Source organism: Temnothorax longispinosus, chromosome 1, assembly GCF_030848805.1.
Source record: "Temnothorax longispinosus isolate EJ_2023e chromosome 1, Tlon_JGU_v1, whole genome shotgun sequence".
NCBI lineage: Eukaryota > Metazoa > Arthropoda > Insecta > Hymenoptera > Formicidae > Temnothorax > Temnothorax longispinosus.
The window spans coordinates 10677735-10693776 of NC_092358.1; the positions used below are offsets into that span (position 1 = coordinate 10677735).

The following is a 16042-nucleotide window of genomic DNA, read 5'->3' on the forward strand; positions in this document are numbered from 1 at the left end:
AATATTCTCTTTGATTGAGTAACATAAGTTATAAATTTATTAACGATCTTTTTGGTCATAATTGCTTACGTAAATTAAAAATAAAGTAAAATAAATTTTGGACTTGCTATTCTGTAATTAGTAAGAAATGTTACATAATAACCACATGTTTTATATTGTGAGAGTTTCGTGTTTTTGTACGCATACCGAATGTTGTATATGCAATATCATATGTTAAAAAGAAATATTATATTTAATTTTATTGTATATTATATTGTCAATTTTATAATGTAACTTTTTTATAATGTTGTATATGTTGTAAAATAAATTGTAAGAGAAATAAAATATATGATAAAAATGTAAAAAAAAACTTTGTAAATAAGAGAGGACCGCCGATCGAAATCGGCGGGGGTGGTGGTGGGCCTCTATTGATCTGTTTCTATCGGATGTAATCAGATAAAAACAGGTCACATATATCAGAGAACATTTAAAGATTTAAAATTTAAAATTAAAAATTTTAATTTATATATATGTATAAAGGATTTAAGGCGTTAATAGTGTAATAGTGAAATAATATTAAATTAAAGCTAAATAGCGCGTCTGTGATTGTGATATCTATATCCATGGTCGAAAATGCGTGACGTTTTTTCATGACGATTGTAAGTAATAGTTGCAGTGATTTATAATCATTGCCATTAGGGTCGATTAAAAGAGTTTTTATTGCTAATTAGGTTAAAAATAATTAATTTTTTATTTCATTGTTTTATTGTATTTTATTGTTTTTAACTAAATAAGAATTATATATTATATTTTATTTATGTAAACTCTGCAACATTTTATATATATATGCTATAAAACATTTCAATATATTAACATTAACATTAACATTAACATTAGTAATACGACTAAAAGAAAACTTATCACATAATCTCAAGTATTTCGTATTTTGCAAAGTTGTTTCATAAGTCTTCGAAATTTTGATGAAATGCAACTGTAAGATTCTTATATGTACTAAAGTTAGCTTGGTTCGACGCCAGAGTCGATGAAATCTGTTACACTAATTTGCGCATTTTCGGGAAAAAGCCTGAAATTAAAAATATATTTTATCATATTATATTTACTTATCTATACTTGTATACTAATGTAAAATAATGGGAATTGCAAAATCGACATTATGTTCTGACTTATTTTTTGTACTCTTGTACAATATATTATATATTATACAATCGATAAATAAATAGAAAGGGCAAAGAGCCGTAACAAGATCTTATTGTTATATAGTGTCGTAATCTTCAATTAAGTCAAATAATTGACAAACTTAAGAAACGTTTTGCCCTAAGCTATCTTCAGCAATGCAATAAATTAAATTAATTACATCAATAAATAAAACTTAATTTGCAGAACAAGCATTATTTTTAGTCGGAAACGCATATGTTTTAAAAGTATGAAATCAAGAAGAAATGTATAATGAATGTCGAGACGTATAAAGCTGAAATAAAATGTTTTTATTTTAGTTTATGCAAAAATTATACGATAATGCATGCTTGTTCTGCGACTTTAAGTTTCATTTATTCGTGTAATTAATTTAATTTATTGCATCGAGGATTTGGTCTAATGTCAGGCCGAAACGTTTCTTAATTTTGTCAACTATTTATCTTAATTAAAGGTTACGACACTAAGATCTTGTTGTAGCTCTGTGCTCTCTTTATCTATTTATTGATTTTGAATTATTTTATAGATAGTATATATCAAATAATTTAAATTATATATATATTATATATATATATATGTAGGTCTAGAGGTATGTTCCGGGACTGTTTACGTTTTTTGAAATGTACAGTCCTGGAATATAACGCATATATATGTAATCAGATTCAAAAAATTGTCCCGAAACGTGCCGTAGGACATGAATTTTTTCCAGGACAGTCCTGGAAACTGCCAAATGTCCTGGAATATACCGATGTAAAAAATAAAAGTCCCGGAACATACTTCTGGACCTACATATATATATATATATATATAATATATATAATATGTGTATATTTAGAATATTTAGAATATATATATGACGCCACAAGATATATGCATAATATATTAAATATTGCATAATATCATAATTGTAAACCATATTTAAAACTTTACTAGTACACATATGTATATGAATATTGCAATTTTGTTACCTAGCAAATGCCACGAGAGATAACCAAAATGATGGGATAGATTTTCTTCTTATATTTTGTCGTTGCGCTTTAATTATTTGTGAAGCTGTATCTTTCGGTGAACTTAGTAGTAAGAATGCTTCTAACCTAGAAGCAAGATTAAATAGAAATGTTGAGTATCAGTCTTAATAATCAAATTTATCATATTTGCGTGTGTGATTGCATTTATCTGTTTGTATTATTATATTAATTTCACTATAAACCTACATCTTATTTATTTTTGGCTTTTTGCAAAGTCCCGTATCCACCATGTAAGGATAGATGGTAGTGAAATTAATTTGGGATTTTTCCTTATTCGTCTTTCGTAATTCATTATCAATGGCATCCATTAAACCTGAAAAGTAGAATCTACATAAACTTGAACCACTTGAATATTATGAAGTTAAATCAGTTACTTCTAGTAAATTCTAAGTATACATTATACACACACATATATAAAGAATCGAGTATAAACAGGTGACACAAGACACAAGTTTACCTTGGACTGCATGCTTTGAAGCGGAATAAGGAATTAAGTTGGGAAGTCCTGCGATGCCTGCTATTGATGAGAGTGCAACGACGTGACCATAATTTTTTTCTATCATAATCGGTAAAAATGCCTGCAACATCTGAAAAAAATCGCGTAATAGTTTGTGAGAGCGCGTAATATTATGTGCGTACACTGTAAAAAATTTTTATGTAAATTTACACCTATTATAGTAGGTAATAAAAGGACCCTCACAAATGGGGTAAATTTCCTCGTGTTCGTAATTTTACAATACAAAGTAAAAGTAATGTCTTCATGTGTAATGAAACAGATTGTAAAAGTAAATTTACAAAACACGGGAATAATGTAGAAACGGTAATGCAATAATACTTTTCTTAGTAGTATTATTAAACAATCAAACATTAAATTTACGTACCGAATGGGAAATGTACAAAATGTTATGTAAAATTGTAATTTAATATTACAGTACTGTAAAATTGCAATAACTTTTTATGAATTTTCAGTTCGATTCGTAATGATACGGTAACATTTCGTACATTTTCGGTTCGATTCGCAATGATACAGTAACATTTCGTACATTTACGAATCGATCTGTAATCAATCATAGCGATATATGAAATATTACCATTGAACTACGTAATATTACAAAAATTGGATTAATTACATAAAATATGTAAAATATTACATTAGTTACGTAATTTTTCACGAAAAATAAAATATATTCACACAATAGAAGACAAGTTTACTCATTTTTTTGGTGTATTAACACAAATCTTGTAAAGTTACATATAAAATAACAAAAACGCGTATGATTGCTCTATATTTCATAGCGATATATGAAATATTATCATTGAACTACGTAGTATTACAAAAATTAGATTAATTATACAAGATATGTAAAATATTCCATTTCTTACGTAATTTTCTATCAAAAATAGAATATATTTACACAATATAGGACAAATTTACACATTTCATGTGAAATTGAAAAAATTTTGTATAAATACAGCAATTTTGTAATTTTTTATTAAATTTTAAATGTTTCGAATTAAACTTGTAATATTTACATCTATTATTGGTGTAAATTTTCATACATTTTTTACAGTGTAACAGCCCAAGGAGAGCAAAAAGTCAAGATAATGTCATTGTGAAAAAATCAGAGTTTAATCACTGATCATTTTGCACATTTTATTTTAATAACATTGATAGATAATAAGGTAAATTCTTTAAAAAATAATAATTTCTAAAATTTGAAGTATAGGTTCTAATGGAAATCCGTACGAATATAGAAAACGGGCTAACTAAAAACCAGGCGCGGTAAATAATGCGCAAAAGTTTCATTTTTATTATACTATTTTACATATCTTCCAACCTTGACTGCACGCCGACTAAATTTGTCAGACTTGAAACACAGCTCCGGTTGGAGTAGTAAAATCCCCCCTTCCCCCTACACCTAATTAAATCAATTCGGTTTAATTTTTGATGCTATATGGATCGGAGCTGTGTTTCAAGTCTGATCGACAAATTTAGTTGGCGCGCAGTCAAGGTTGGAAAATATGTAAAATAGAAATAAAAATAAAACTTTTGCGCATTATTTACCGCGCCTGGTTCTTAGTTAGCCCGTTTTCTATATTCGTAATAATTTCTAATTATTAAAAAATTTTAATTATCAAATAATTATTCCACAGAAATATAAAACAATTAAAATAGCACTATTTATTTACAAGAGCAGAAAGGCAACTTAATATTTATATAATAGTCGATTTTAACTTACCCAAAAGTGGGCTAGCACATTAACGTTGAAGATTTGTTCGATTTCATCGGCTGTATAATCTAGAAAAGTACGACATGGCATTATACCAGCATTGTTAACTAAAATTGTGACATCGCCGACTTCTTCCTTCACTTTTTTAGCTAGTGCAAAAATCTCTTCTCTTTTAGTTACATCACATCTATAAAATGGTAAAATCTTAATTAAAATCGATCATCGTACTATAAATATTATAATGACATTTCTTACTTTCTAAATTTCTTGGAGTGGAAACTTGACCGAAAGAGTGAGATTTCACTCTTTTGGAGTAAGATTTCACTCTTTTTGGACGCCAAGAAATTTAGAGAGTATACCCATATATTACTATAGTAATAAGAGAAAGAGAAAGAAAGACGTAGAACAATTTACGATGTGACCTTTGCGTTGCCTAATAGAAGAATTTTAATAATAATTGGAATATTTGTGCAATAGAACGAATTTATCTACTTTTTGCTAAATAAAAGAAACTTTGACTGTTGTATGTCAAAGTAATAATAAAAATTCCTGTGGTCGATACAAGAAACTAATATAAGAGTAACATACCGATAAGCGTATGCATTTTTTCCAATTTGGTTGGCCGTTTCCTCGTTTGTATGTTTATTCATATCTAAGCATACCACTTTCGCGCCCAAAGACGCATATTGAATCGCCAACTCCTTTCCTATACCGTGACCTGCACCTGTTATCTTGTAAATGTAAAGAAATATAATATAAAAACACATTGTTATTGTGAAAACTTATTCACTCTTCGTAAAGTGTATTATTATATCATTATTTAATATATCATCAAAGATTTTTAATATTACATTATATTTATATTTTAATATTACATTATATTTTAACATTGTCTTAACATTAAATAAACATTATATATTTATCTTAATTAACACATATTTGTTACTAATTAAAATCAAAAGTTTTCCATTATTTCTCATTGTTTCACATATAAATATATATGTGTGTGTATATAATTACGATAAATATATAAATAAATAAACAATTTTTTTACTAAAATATATATTCATTTTTTTTTAATTTTTTAAAATTAAAAAAATTTAATACGTACCAAAACAATCTCACCAGCCACTTCCTTTTCATGTAATCCGAAGCAATGGTGGTATACGCTTTGGCATATGTAGTAAAAAATTTGCAACGTAAGCCATAACAGGTTTACACAAAGTTGTACGATCTTGATCATACATATCATAAACTGAAAAGTTATTAATTTTCTTATATGAATATCGCGCGAGTATTAACTATTTACATATACTTACAGATAATAAATAAATTAATTAAAACTGTAAATTTTAAAAAGTGAAAGAAGACTCATTGAAAGGACAAAATATTTCACATTGTCTTGAAGAAAGCTGATGTTTCGGAATATATTTGATTTAGAATATATAATTTTGTTATTTTTAAGTGAAAAAGGTAAAATTCTACGCGTTGTTAAATGTATCAAGAATACGTGATATTGATGATAACAAATATTTTAGGAATTTGCTGTGTTAATACTTAACAGATGACCTCAGCGGTTCAGATGTGTTATTGATACATTGTGTAAGGTACATTGTGTCGATATGTACATTAAATTCTTAAAATATAGTTTTAAACGTGTGTTAACGTAGTAACATTTATTTTACAAAACTGTTTGACTTATTTTTCGCAAAATATCCTATATTCCATATTTTTCATATCTTATATTTTTTATATTCTAAAAATTTGTGTTAGTACATTATTAAATTGATTATCAATTTAATTATGTAATTGTATTATTTTAGTTTTAGTTTAATATTTCGTTTCAAGACGGATAGTAACGGCGCGTGGTTTGCTAAGGCGAAGAAAGGCACATAAATTATTCATGCGAATAATATTATTAGGTACAAAAAATCTAGCCCGACCGTATAAAGCATACTTCTATCTATTTGTGGTATTCACAGATCGATCGAGTTCATCTATATTGTTTATTTTGCAACTTCCGGTTTCAAAATGCGGATAGAATACTTTTTCGTTTAGCCGCAAAAAATTTTAAAAAATATTATATTAATAGTCGTTTATATATTAGCATTTATACCTAGTATAAGTACAGATTGACGTGACGCATAAGTAACATAGTACATAACGTGAAATCGATTTTCTTTCTAACAGCTATTTGCAAGAACAGCAAAGAAAACTTAGAAAACGTAAAATTTAAGTGGAGTTTAGCAATATTTTTTTCTTATGTTAATTTTATAATATATTAATATTTAAGATATAAAATCCAGTTTTCTTTGTATTTGCAAATCATAAAAAATATAATTTTTGTTTTTTATAATTTTTGGTACGAGGTTTTCTAATATTTTTGTATTTTAAATATACAAACATATGAATATACAAACACTTTATATTTTAAATATGTACAAGTTGATAATTAGGAAGTTGCTGAAAATAAATAGCTCTTGTTTTATAATAAATTGATGAAAGAATGTAATAAAGTAAGCAACATTATAAAAGATAAACATAGTATTATAGTATAATGCTATGTTTATTTATTTTTCTACAAGGTTAATACTATGTTAAACATAATATTAACCTTGTAGAGAAATAAATAAACATAAGAAGAAATGTAAAGTAGGTTGGTCGCATGATTCAATGGCATACGTTCAGATATTATCAGCACGAGCAATCATTTCCATGAGAAATATTTATCCGGAATTCTTCGAAGGCACAATATATAGTTATTGTCAAATATAATGTCATAAAAAATGTAATAATTTTCAAAAGTATCTTGATAACTGAGCAAGTTCAGATAATCGTCATTTCAAAAAAAAATTTATATTACTAGTTGCAAGCTATAAAATTAGCTAAATTGTTGGTTCTTTTTTATAATATCTATTTTTACAAGTTTGTGTATGTATATTTTATACTACTTTTTTTTATATATATTAATAGAAATAACAGATATAAGTAGACTTGACCGATATGTGAATAATACAAGTAGACAGAAATTTATAAGCCTTCTACGGTTGGACTGGATCTCTTTTATGCTTAATAATAATAATAATAATAATATTTACGTGAATTTATGTACATATTTCTTCGCCTTAGCAAGTCACGCACGGTTACTATCGCCACTATTATCGGCCTTGAAACGCAATCTTAAACTAAAGCTAGAATAATACAATTATATAATTAAATTAATAATCAATTTAGTAATACCGATATTACTACAAATCTAAAGAAAAAATAACAAATTTCTTCTTCAATATATATATATAGTATTAATGCATTTTATTTTATCCATTCTCTCATTATAACACTCCAAGAAATAACAGCTGTTTGATTTCGCACTTTCCGACTTAATGACTTTCCAACGATTGTCTCACTTCTTAAATATATAAATGTATAAATATATTTCTGGAAATGTGAGTGTAAGACTGACCATTTTACGAAGAAAAATTGTCCGAACGAGCTAATGTTTGAGCCTTTTGTGATCACGACACTTCAACTATGCCTTTCTACACTGTTGCGTATGAAGCTGAAGCTGTATTATAAGTAGGAAATATATGTTTCCTCGCACCAACGAAAGCGAAAATTGACGAACACGCTTGCGAACACGTCGACTATATATACCTGCCTGATTACAAACATTCACGCTGATTGATCGGCTGGTTATATAACGGCTGTCCTTTATAGTACGTTTATTACATTTTAAATATGTGCATCTTATTTCTCTTCTCCAATCGATAGATCAGTATCTCTAAATAATTTATGTATTTCTAAATAAAAGTAAAGGTTACTTGTGCTAAAATGTATTCTGGCAGATATCTAGAAATAGATTTTGGGCCTTGTGAAATCTTAAACTTAATCTCAAAATATTTATCAAGTCTCTATAACGTGCTTTGGTAAATGTTTACTATTAGAGTCCCACTTCCGATGACCTTGAATTTGACATATATTGTCAAGGACACTCTCCCGAGTAACATGCAAGTGATTTTAGTTGGGGATCGCTTTTTATTAAAAAGTTATTAACAAATAAAGTTTGAAAAATATAGCAGATATTTTGAGTATTGGAAGGCATAAATGACTAATATATATGTCGAAATAGTTCACGCATACACTTTTCACGCGAGACGAGTTGTTACATAGGTTCGTGGCGCGCTTTACGAGCTCGTTTATTGTATATCGCCACAAATATTCACACAAATGATCGACTAACTTATCTTGTTTGGTTGGTAAGTCAGAAGTGTAACATAATTCAAAATGATATTCTTTCGGCTTATAGTGACGCGCTTTAAACAGTTAAATACTTTTAAAGCGCGTTACTAACCTACATAGGTTAGTTAATGCGCTTTAAACACTTAAATACTTTTAAAGCGCGTCACTAATCTATATGCCGAAAATTTCGAATTATGTTACACTTCTGACTTACCAACCAAATAAGATAAGTTAGTCGATCATCTGTGTAAATATTTGTGGCGATATATAATAAACGAGCTCGTAAAGCGCGCCACGAACCTATAGGGGTATTCAAATAAGTTAGAGTTTAACGGTTTGACAGGTTATGTCGGGTTAAAGTCGGGTAAAAAGTTAATTTTTAAACTTTTAACCCAAAGATTAATGTGATAGGTTAATGAGTCACTTGTGTATTTTGCATAACCTTAAAGAGTAGCGCGCCCAAAGTTAATTAATTAACTTTTTACTCGACTTTAACCCGACATAACCTGTCAAACCGTTAAACTTTAACTTATTTGAATACCCCTAAACACGCGTACTCGCCGATTTATCGCGAGGGCAACTTCGAGATTCACGGTCGTCTCTCCACGTGTCGTTTCTTGTCCATTCGCCGCGATGCGTGTGTGGTGCGCGCGGTCTCTTCTCTCCCCCTCGCGAACCCCTTATAGTCCCCCATATCTTTTTTTTCTCTCGGCACTGCTTTCGCCGTGCTGTGTGTACCGAACTTCGGCTATGTGCGAAGAAGACGGCTTTGGTCTTACGCGGCCATTAATAGAGAAAGCTTGAACCACGATTGGCCTGTGAATTTTTCGTACGGGCGAAGCTGAAACAAGCTGGAGCCGATACGGCAAAACATATATTCGCTCGCTAGCTAGCACACTCTGCATTGTCGACCTTGACGAGGGATTGACCACCGTTCCCTTCCCTTAACCTATATATCATAATAAATATACAGTGTTTTTTATCTATATATCGTTTAGATATTAATATATATATATATATATATTATATATATATATATATATATATTCACAATTTTATTCACAAATCTCTCTGTTAACCCTTTAAGTTTAAGTATGGTGTCATTGGTTTAACCATGGATCCCCTATTTTTCAATGCATATTCTTGTGGCTAATCTCGAGAGCTTTTCGAAACACAAAAATAGGGGTTTCCATTTAAGAAATCAAAGGTGTCGTTCACGTGAGCTTTAAACGACCATCCATGGTTAAACCAATAACACCATCTTATGGCCCCCTCGAAACCAAACAACTTTTGTCTGAAATATGTTTCTCTCCCGGGCTTGGTTTTCGAGATATTCGACTGGATGGATTAGGCCGGCGGGATTGTAACTTTCAAGCCTTGTAACTCGAAAAGTACTTCATGAAAAAATACTCAAATATAGGGTTTTGAAAAGCTTTTTAGGTAATCTACAAGAATATGTAATGAAAAATAGGGAGTTTTATTTAAAAAAACAAAGTTGAACTCCATATGACCTCGGCACGTTCACTCAAGGTCAAACCAATGACACCATCTTATGTCCCCCTTCGAACCAAACAACTTTTGTCTGAAACGTTTTTCAGTATCTTTCATATTTTTCGAGATATTTGCTTGAGGCGATTAAAATGAAACACCCGGTATATTTTTTATTTATATAATTTATATTTGTCTATAAAATATTATATTATTCGTATAATATTATAATCGCTGAATGTAGAATATATTTATTACCTTTGACTGTGAATTTTGTAGGACAGTAAACCGTCCCATAAGGAGCGCCAACAAGTCCTGCTACTGATGAAAGTGCCACAATATGACCATAATTCTTTTCGATCATACTTGGTAAGAATGCTTTCAATGTCTGGAAGTAATATCCCTTTGTAAACAGCGGTTTGTAAATTATATTCGTCCAAATCATACAGTGCATTTCAATTATACGAGCAACAAGCTTATATATACATATATTTGTTTTAAAAAATGATAGCAATTGCATTAATGGTTATTTTTTACGTTTCGTAGTTTTTACGTGCGTGTCTCAGAGAGAGGTACATTACTTGCCCAATAATGCGCTGTCACATTGACGTCTATAACTCGTCTGATTTCATCGAGACTGTGATTCAAGAATGATTTAACAAACGCTATACCAGCATTGTTGACCAGGATAGTAACGTCACCTACTTCTTTTTTTACTTTCTCGGCTACCCGAAAGACCTCTTCTCTATCTGCTACATCACATTCAAAACGCGATCAAATTTTAATCAGTATTGATAATTTAATAAGGCGCTCCCACGTATTCGTACACGTGTAAATTCTATTTGAGTAATTTTTTCATTCTAACCTTTTATTAAAAGAAGTGCATCAACTTACCGATACGCATATACAGAGTTTTTTCCCATATTTTTAATACCATTCATCGTCTCATTGTTGATTTCTTCATTAATATCCCAACATACTACTGTTGCTCCTAACGATGCATATACTTATTCGCTAATTCTTTTCCGATGCCATGACCTGCTCCTGTTACCTGTAATGATACATAACATAAAATATTACAAATTACAATTTACAAATTACATTTCACAAATTTTTGAAGTTTAAAATGACATTGATATTAGATATATTTTTTTTAAATAAGTAATGCCTATGCTTATGCTAAAAAGAAATACCAAATGACCTTTTAATAAAATATGAAAATAAATGTCATTATCAAATGAAGAATCACATTCAGAATCTAAAATGCAAATCTTTGCATTCTAGTAGCTTACCCAAGGAGAACACATAAGTCAAGATAATGTCAAAACATCTTTCAAAAGTCATAGTTACACACACACACAAACACACACACACACACACACATATATGTATATATATATGTATAAAACTATGACTTATATATATTCATTTTCGAAAACATAATTTGTTTCAATCAGTTTCACAAATTGTTCTGAAAAAATGTGTTTTAGTAAATCTCTCTGGAAGCATATCTATAAACGGTTTTTTTTATTTCTGCGAGGAGATTGCCTCTGGCACTTGATTAAAATCATCATCAATATATATATATCATTTCAAATTTGTGAAACTGATTGAAACAAATTATGTTTTCAAAAATGAATATAAAAATCCTGAAAGTTAAATTATCATCATGTAATGATTTTATGACGAGTCACTGTACAGTCATTTTGGAGTCCTGATAGTTCAGATTTGTATTATTTTCAATGTTGAAATTTAAGAAGATAAAATAATTTTAATGAAGCAATTGACATATCTTATAATCTTGATTTTTTAAAATTTGATATTATTTTAATACAGTAAACCTTCAATACGAGTTCACATAACACGGATTCGTATAACACGGAAAATTTTTAATATTTGTTTGTTTTAAAGTAAAATAAAAAATATTTTAATATTACATGTTTAATATTTACTTTGCATTTTTTATATATAGTAAACCCTTACTTCTTTTATATAAATATGTGTTTCTATATACGTAATCCATATTAATATTTGTAATTAAAATGATTCTTTGTAATATTATAATTTTATCAAGGTGAATTAAAACTACTACCACTTGGGTTGATAGAAAGACCCCTAGGAATACAAAGATGCATACCACTTGGGTTAAGTTAGGTAACACAATTTTGTTTTATTTTTTAAGAGTAGTTGCACTACAATTATTTTTCAAAGCAATATATATATTCTCTTTGTAGTTGGCGTAATTTAAAGATTTTATATATTTTTTGGAAATAACATATCATTTAGGTTGAGTTAGGTAACGCAATTTCGTGATATAATTTTGTCAAGGAGAAATAAGGCTACTACCACTTAGATTGGTACATATCATTTGGATTGAGTTTGGTAACGCAATTTTGTGACATAATAATAATTTTGTTAAGGTATATATGTATATGTATACCTATATATATTCTCTCTTTGTAATTGGCGCAGTATTAAAAGATTTCACATATTTTTTTTAAATAGATACTACTTGTTATTTAAGTTTTTTTAGGTAGATATCACTTGGATTGAATAAAGTAACAATTTTGTAATATAATAATTTTGTTTAAAAAAATTAAAGCTACTACCACTTAGGTTATTAGAATAGATTTTATTTATTTTTTAATTTAGTATCACAAAGTACGGCGACGGGCAACGTCGTCGTTACAACGTCGACTTCATGCTCCGGTTTCACGCGCGAAAAAGAAACCGCGAATTCGAAGTAAAACTTGATACCGAGCCCCGTCGATATTCTCTCCCTCGCATTCTCGGACCGACTCAATTAACTCGGCTGAACGTGCAATGCGGACGTGACCGAATGCGCGAAGGAGCGAGCAAAGTGTGGGTTATAGCTAATGAGATTTAAAGATTAATCGCCGCGCGCGCGCTCTTATTGACCGACTTGTTGACCGAATACCCTCGAGTAAAGTTTCACTTTTGTCCAAGGTAATACCAAAATAGCCAAAATCTTTTGGCTATTCATGTAGAATTATTCACCTTGATTTGCTGTTTGGATTTCAAATAAGCTGTATTCATAACTTGAATGCATGGGTTTACGATTTATCGAAAAAGAAGGAAACGGCAATCGTAAAGCATTGTTCTTTTAGGATGCCCACATATTGTCAAAATTACGACAGAGACAATTCAACGCTATGAGAAACTTTGTGTCAGCCGCGGCCTATTCACTTATTTCTATGGCCCTTGACAATAATCTGCGTGAACAAGGATTTAAGAGCGATAGGGAAGTACAGGTTATTATAGAAACTTTCTTTTGTTCCGAAAAGAGACTTCTATAAAAGAGGTATTTATAAGATTCAAGACGGGAAAGGATAATTGAATCAAATGGAAATTACCTCGCTGAATACAATTAGTTTCGATATGAATTTTGCGCTCCCTTCTCTCCGCGAGTGCTAGAAACGGGCAAAAACTTTGGTGGTCACCCGATGCGGTCGTACTTATGTTGCGAATAATAAATGCCCCGTCCGTATAATCGTTGACGGGGGAAAAAAGTACGGGGGATCGATAAAATATTATACAACGTAATCTGCATTGAGATAGTCGCGCATCAATCACCGGCAGCGATAATACGCTGTATAATGCGGCACGAACACTCGGAAAATAATAACTCCAAAATTAAAAATACGCTGATGGACATCGCGCAACGGAAATTCATTTAATAACCCGAAAGTGCCTTGAGTTATCCCTTGCCCCTCTTTTAAATCCACGAGCCACGCATGTAAAAATCCTGAGAGGAAAATACGATTTCGAAATTAGTCGACGCGCGGGAAGTGTGTCGCGACGATCTCTAAACGCGGAGAGAAATTTTAAATCCGCGATGACAATTCCGCGGATAATGCATTTTCAGAATAACGCTCCATTTGCATATCTCGCATTTTTTTGCGACGATGGATTTTCATACGTTTAACATACTGTGCCGATTTCGAGATCTTGCCCTATTCTGATTTTGGGCGGAATATTTTGAGAAAATTAAATTTCCTGACTTATATATCGGCGCGTTGCGCGTTCCACATTTCTAATTTCCGACCGAGTGTACGTACATACGAATATTTCTGAGAGGCGCATTCTCGAAGTTAGACGAACGAGACGCTATCTTGAATCTCATCCTTAAATATATCTGCGCTATATTTGTCCATACGCTCTCTGGCGTATTGTCCGATTATTTATTAGTGCATTCAGAGATTCTGTCTTTTCGAGTCTTTGACAATAGGCATGGTTGCTACTGTTGGATATATCGTTATTCCGTTGTTTAAATTATGCGAGCCTCTTTTGGCATTTTCCACGCTGCTGCAACACCGCGTCTCACGGTATCAAATCCCTCACATCGATCGGCATATACACGGCATACGGCGCAGCGCGATTCCAACCGCCCGTAATTTTCATTAGAGATGCGCGTATTTGTCGCGTCCCCGCTCGCGGACCCATAAGGCAGCTTATAAGCGGCCATCTCGTCTGATATTACAATGTGCAGAGACACGGAATCCGGAGTAGTAGCCATGTTCGCTGATATTAATTAGTAGGAAGGACAGCACGCGCGCGCGCGAAGCACCGAAATAGTTCTCGCTTTTCAACGTTGCTTTGTTGACTCTGCTACCGTATCTTTCTCTACGCAAATTATTTTATAATTACATTTTTAGTACTAGAGTAACTCCAGTATATACGCCGCAGCTAAGGGAAACTTAATTTATTGAGTACTATTTACTATGTTTAAGGAAAATGAATTATACTAATAAAAACGTTATACTGTCTACTACTATAAAAAAATAGAAATATGAAATATTCATTCTTTGTATTTAATAAAAAAAAATTTTTTAGAAACTTTTGCATTTTTCCATAGGGGTGGGATATATGACATTATTCATGGGTGAAATATATATATATATATATATATATATATATACGCCTTATAAAAAATTACAAGTAATGTTTATAAATAAGGCAATAAAATGTCATAATGAGTTATAATGTGTGTGTAAAAAGTTTATTAAGATGTAAGAATAATAAATAAATTATAAAACAAAAAAATGTTTTAAAGAAAATAGAAGAACGATAGATACATTAAAGGTTATTGGTATACGATCCAAGAAAAAGAAAGAAAAAGAACACATAGGAGATTTCGATTTTTACAGAGCGTCTGTACTATGGCATAAATCCCGCATGCTAAAATGCCGTATATCCTAAACAGAAGGGATATATAAGATGTCAAGCTAAACAGAGAATATAAGAGCTATGCACTTGTATTTTGCTGTATTCCATCCTTTACTATCCCTCTACACTTATGTATTATGAAATAACCATTAAACCTTTTACATTCCCTATCAGTAATCATTTTACGTAGGTCGTAATATATGATCGCGCTACTTACTACGGTGAGAAATCGATTCAACTCACGATGGTTTCGTTAATATTAACAGTAAAGAACTGAAATTACAACACAATACTAATATGGCACATAACACAGTATGATTTGCGAGCAAGTATCTCTATTCCTTCTATTTTTTTCTGACTTCTGCGGCATAAATCCTCGCGCGGCGTAAATACCAGAGTTACCCTATACTTAATGTATATAACTGTAGATACTACTATTACGAATGTATAATGTATGCTGAATTGTTCTGAAAATTTGCATCAATTTTATAATCATCATCAAAATAAAAATGCAAAAATTATTTCTTAACTTAATACGACAGAAGAAAATGTAACTAAAAGAGCAATTAATTATTGTTATTATTAATATCAAGTTATGCTTAATTAAAACATTTTTGAGGTGTTTTAGTTAAGCATAACTTGATATTGTCACAAAACACCTTTGAAAAAAGGCAAGAA

General features: G+C 30.4%; 1 protein-coding gene across 2 annotated transcripts; it reads right to left on the reverse strand.

Annotated features, from left to right (window-relative positions):
- Positions 1 to 734: 734 nt before the first annotated feature.
- Positions 735 to 10903, reverse strand: LOC139809594 (short-chain dehydrogenase/reductase family 16C member 6-like). Of its 2 annotated transcripts, XM_071772579.1 has the most exons (9): positions 10763 to 10903; positions 10436 to 10565; positions 5562 to 5705; positions 5039 to 5181; positions 4460 to 4637; positions 2677 to 2806; positions 2406 to 2532; positions 2160 to 2285; positions 735 to 1063 (listed from the first exon to the last, which is right to left on the reverse strand). In XM_071772579.1, exons 2-9 carry the CDS (start codon positions 10472 to 10474, stop codon positions 997 to 999), a joined length of 954 nt encoding a protein of 317 aa, XP_071628680.1. In that variant the 5' UTR covers positions 10475 to 10565; positions 10763 to 10903; the 3' UTR covers positions 735 to 996. The 2 variants fall into 2 exon arrangements, with proteins under 2 accessions (XP_071628680.1, XP_071628689.1); XM_071772588.1 differs by lacking the exons at positions 10436 to 10565; positions 10763 to 10903 and adding an exon at positions 7914 to 8680.
- Positions 10904 to 16042: the final 5139 nt, after the last annotated feature.